At 44.3% G+C, this 5,375-nt stretch overlaps 1 protein-coding gene across 1 annotated transcript in view; it reads right to left on the reverse strand.

Annotated features, from left to right (window-relative positions):
• The window catches only part of LOC123234596 (AFG3-like protein 1), a 31,451-nt gene extending 29,441 nt beyond the window's left edge, over positions 1–2,010 (reverse strand). The window contains exon 1 of the mRNA XM_044660519.1: positions 1,854–2,010. Coding sequence (XP_044516454.1) covers positions 1,854–1,994 — 141 coding nt within the window. The 5' untranslated portion in view covers positions 1,995–2,010. The remainder of the gene's footprint in view (positions 1–1,853) is intronic.
• Between the last annotated feature and the right edge of the window lie 3,365 nt (positions 2,011–5,375).

Here is a 5,375-nt window from a genome sequence, read left to right on the forward strand (position 1 = left end):
ACTTGTCCAGCCTTAACCTCTCTCCTGACTTCTAGTCCTGCATTTCCAACTGCCTATTGGATATCTCTAATTTGGTAGCTCATAAACATCTAAAATTCTACATGTGTAAAGGTAACTCATTATCTTTCCTCTCAAACTGTCCCCCTTTCCAAATTCCCTAATACTGTGGAGAATACCACCCTTGCCCCCTGGTCACTCAAGAGTGACTTATTAGGTACCATACCTGACTGTTATTCTCTCTGCCTTCAAATCCAATTAGTTGCCAAGTCCTGTCATTTTCTTTGTTGTTGTTGATTGTTTCTGTTATGTTTAACCTTTTTGGGGGTTTCCTTGGCAAAGATACTGGAGCAATTTCCCATTTCCTTCTCCAGCTCATTTGATAGATAAGAAAACTGAGGTAAACAGGGTAAAGTGACTTGTTCACAACTAGTATCTAAGGCCAGATTTGAACTCAGGAAGATGAAACTTTCTGCCTCCAAGCCTGGTACTCTAAACACTGCTCTTCCTAGTTTCCCCATAGTGGTTTCTACCTTCCTAACATCTCTATTATAAAGTTCCCTCTTCTCACCTCACACACTGCTACCACTGGTGAAGGCCAAGAGACTGCTGGTTGGTCTCTCTGCCTTAAATCTCTCCTGACTCAATTTTCGAATTGATCTTCCTAAAGTACATGCCACTTTCCATTCAATAAACTATAGTGGCTCCCACTTACTACTAGGATAAAATTTAAAATCTTCTTTGGTTTTTAAAGCCCTCCATAAACTGGCCCCTTCCTGCTTTTTTTTTTTTTTAAACTCGTTCAACATCTTAAAACACCTCTTCTCCCCAGTATTCTTCAATAAGTCACTTAACCTCAATTGCCTTAAGACAGAAAGTAGGAGTTTAATAAGAAAAAAGAAGTAAAAAGCAATGGGTAAGAAAATAATCCATTTAGTATGGTTGGTGATCCACCAGAAACGCAAGCTCCTTTATGATGTTCATCCCTGCCAGTTTCCTCATCTATAATATGAAGGGGTAGGATGATTGCTGATGTTGCTTCTACCTAACATTTTATGTAAAATTTTCCTTTCTCCCCCCCAACAGAGCACTCTCATCTTAACTGATAGCACTCTGCACGCCTATGAACTTCATTACTCAAGAAAAGGCAAACAAAAAAAAAAGTTTCATGACTTACAGGTAGAACAAAATTCAGCCAAAAGGTTCTAACTTGGCTGAGTACGTGTCACATCGTCTTTTTGAGACTTCGAGGTCCTCGAGGGCTTACTCATCTCTTATTAACTGGTTTCTGGTGCCTAGTTTAGTGCACCGTATTAAGCGCGTTTGCAGTTAGAGGAATGAATTAACTGCACGTATGTCGGAGGGGAGAGGGGCCGGGGACGCACAGGGTGTGTGCGTGCGGGGGGGGGGGGGGGGTTGGTTATCAGTGCCATTCTGTCAATAAGCATTTCAGCTTCAACGGTGTTCCAAGCCCACGAGAAACACAAAAAAGTGAAGATAAGTCCCTGCTCTCAAGGAGCTCCTAGTCCAATGGGAAAGGGCGCGTGCAAACGTCTATATGCAAAGGGGAGATAACAATATAAGAGAGTTAAGGTCCCGTGAGCAAGAGAGAAGGGGAAAAAAGGAGGGTAGAGTGGGCTTTAAGGTCTCTTCCAGGTCTAAACTCTAAGGCTAAACGCCTAAAAGAAGGAAGGCGCGGGCTAAGGGCAGTTAAGCGAAGTGCAGTCCCACCCCACGCGACCCTTGCTGCGTCCCGGCATCCGGCGCGCACTGATGGCGTCACCAAGGCGCTAAGGCGAGAAAAGCACGCCCTCGGCACCGGCCGGAAACAGGCCAGCGCCGGCTACCCAGCTCACCTGTCGGGTAGTGCCCAGAGCCCTCAGGCCCACTCTAGCCGTGCTATGGTTCCCGGCGCCCCAGCCAGATCTCCACAGCGCGGCCAGCGGCAGAACCACCGCTCGGCTCCCCGCCGCCGCCGCCAGCAGCCTGTGCGACATACCCCACCCCCCCCTGGCCTCGCGCAGTCCGGGCACATACGCGCAGGCGCAGGAGAGAAGCGGTCATAGTCGTGCCACACCCCTTGACGGGCCCTCGTGGCTCATGCGTAGTGAGTCTGCCAGGCCTCAATTTAAGGTGTCTTCGGCAGAACATGTCTTTTAAAAAAAATAGTCAGGAAATATACGCCCGCGTCCGGCTCTAGCGCGTGGCGTGGACAGAGCCTGCCAGCTCCAGTCTCCCGTCGGTTGCGCCCCCGGCATTGGGTGATGCTGAGTGCAGGCATCATCTTAGGCGCCTATTTCCGGGGTCCTCTCATTGAAATGAAATTTTTCACCCCGCCTGTGGTCCAGCCCAGAGTTAGCGGGCACCTGCTTGCTCTGGATCTTTGCCGGGACAGAGGGAATCAAAGTGAGGAACCCGTCAGTTTTTAGTTTCTCCTGGCCCACAGTACCACCCCCCTATACATACATACACACACAGTTTGCCTATTCCGGGGAATGAGCAAAGCCAAGGGCGGAGCCACTGCTCCTCACTCCTAGAAGGGCCTCCACCCCCGCAGCAGGCCCTTCCTTGCCTCAGTCTTGGGCTTAAGACCGGGGTGAACCCAACAGAAGAAGGAGGCTGCTCTCCTCCACCACAGGTGGAAGAGGCCCTCTAGCCACCCACCCACCAAGGTCTGTAATTTTTATCATGCTTTGAAAGTGAAAATGCCAGGGTAGAGGCTTTTGAGTGTAACTAGCATCAGAGGTGCAAAAAGAGAATGCAAGGCCATCACACTGGATGTGAAGCTGGAAGTCCTGAGAAGCTTTGAAGTGAGTGAAAAGCTCAGCCAAACTGCGAAAGCATTAGGGTTGGCAATTTCCACAGTGGCCACTATGGGAGACAATAAAGAGAAAATAAAAGCAAGCTCTGAAGCTGCTGCTTCATCCTTACTGGTCACACAGCTGACCTAGGCATCGAAGCACAGTGATTGAGTGCTTAAGCTTATGGATTGAAGATCAGAACCAGTGGAATGTGCCAATGAGCACAATTATCATTCAAGAAAAGGCAAAAGGTCTGATGATTTGCATAAAGAACAAGGTGAAGGCTCACAAATGGAAACACTTAGTGTTGAGGTTGGTTTGTGAGGTTTAAGGAAAGGCATGGTTTGCCCACCATCAAGGTAATGAAACTGCTAGCACAGCTGGAGCTGGTGACCTTAAGTATTCAGAAATGCTGAAAAGCATCATCCAAAAAGGTAGGTATACACCTCATTACAGTTTTTAACATTGGAGAGACAGGACTTTATTGGAAACGTATGCCTGAAAAGACATTTATTTCTGTGGAACAGAATGCTGCCCCAGGCTTTAGACCAGCGAAAGATCTCCTAATGCTTCTTCTAGGAGGCAGAGCTGCAGGTGACTTTAAGTTGAAACCTTTGCTGGTGTATCATTCTGAAAATCCCAAGACCATCAAGGGCTACTCTAAACCAAATCTACCTGATTTGGTGCTCCAACAAAAAGGCCTGGGTAACAAGGAGTATTTTCATGAATGGTTTACATACTTTTTTTGTCCTGCAGTTGAAAAATATTGTGACCAAAATAATCTTGCCAACAAAGCACTACTGGTCCTAGAAAATGCCCCATGTCACGCTGTAAATTTAAGTTATCTTTCTGATAATATAAGAATAGAATACCTCATTGAAAACAAAGCTGACCCCATCCAACCCATGGGTCAAGGTGTAATCTTGACTTTCAAGGCTCATTATCTGAAAACTTTTCAACATCTTATATGAGAAACTCATGGAGAAGATAAGGGTACACTTGGGAATTTTGGAGAAATACAGCATCATGAATGCTGTGGAGAACATTGTTGAAGCATGGAATGAACTTGAGTCATCTCTGATGAATAGTGTGTGGAAGAAGATACAGCCCGAGTGTGTTCATGGTCATAGTTTTTCTCAAACACAAACTATTACACATTCAGCAAGACATTGTGGCCCTTGCAAATGCCATAGGCTTTGGAGAACTTGTAGAAGATGTAGGCCAGTTGCTACAGTCCCAAGATGAAGAGTGATCTAATGAGAAACTGATGCAATTAGAACAAGAGCAAGCTGCAGAAGAAAAGGAAGAGAATGAAGATGCTCCACCCATCCTCCAGCAACTGACCACAAAAGAACTGTCTGAAGCCTTTTCCCATTTTGAGGCAGGCATGCAAATTCTCGCTAATAATGATCCCAATAGTGAAAGGAAATTTCAAGTTTTAAGAGGAGTCAATGATACAATTAACTGTTATCCAGAACAATACAATAAGAAGAAGCAACATTCAAAACAACTATCTTAGGATTCTTTTTTGGGGCAGAAATTGTTTTAGTAAAGAAAAGACAAATGAAATAGCAACAAGAACTTTTCATGATATAGAAAAGGATCCTAATGTCTTCCTGTCTCCTTCCCACAATTTTAAGTCTTACTTTGCAGTCAAGCCAGAATTTGTTGTTTTTAGTGATGGTATTTTCATTTTGTCAGTTATAAATATTCTATTTTAATTCTAAAAATGTCCCTTAGATTTTTTTTAAGACAAGGAGCTACACCTGGCAATAGGATCTGAAATTCCCAGATTAGAGCAGTTCAGCTTAAAGATTTTAGAAATCAGCAGCCCAAAAACTTCTAACTTTTTATCTTTTTGTATGTACCTTGAGGTGTCAAAGGGTATAAATAAATTCCTTTTGCTGAATCAGGTTTCATTCAAACATAAGAGATTGGCTTCATTGGTTTAATGTTTGACCACTGTTTAGGTGGTGGTGGTATGTAATAAATATAAGGACAGACCTTTAGCAGGATTTCTTATACCAAGCAGTGGCTATAGTTAATAAGATCTGAGTGATAACCATGAATTGGACTGAATAAACCCCAGATCTACTTTCACCTATACAAAGGCTTGGGCCCTATCTCTTGAGACTTCTGGTTGATGCTGAAAGAAATAGCTCCTCTACTTCTGGGTATATCTTAACTACTGTTTTCCCAGAACTCTTTCTTGTTTAAAAAAGCTATGAGGGGTCAGCTGGGTACCTCAGTGGATTGAGAACCAGGCCTAGAGATGGGAGGTCCTATGTCCAAATCTGGCCTTAGACACTTCCTAGCTGTTTGACCCTGGGCAAGTCACTTGACCCCCCATTGCCTATCCTTACCACTCTTCTGTCTTGGAGTCAATACATAGTATTGACTCCAAGACGGAAGGTAAGGGTTAAAAAAAAAAAGCTATGAGTTTTGTTACATCAAAATCACCCCATCTACTCACCCAAATCAGAAATATTGAAAAATATCTATATCTATATATAAGGTATATAAACTCTGTGTGTGTGTGTGTTGTGGTGGGGGGGGGCATTACCACACATCACAGCA

This window comes from Gracilinanus agilis, chromosome 2 (genome assembly GCF_016433145.1).
Source record: "Gracilinanus agilis isolate LMUSP501 chromosome 2, AgileGrace, whole genome shotgun sequence".
NCBI classification, from domain to species: domain Eukaryota; kingdom Metazoa; phylum Chordata; class Mammalia; order Didelphimorphia; family Didelphidae; genus Gracilinanus; species Gracilinanus agilis.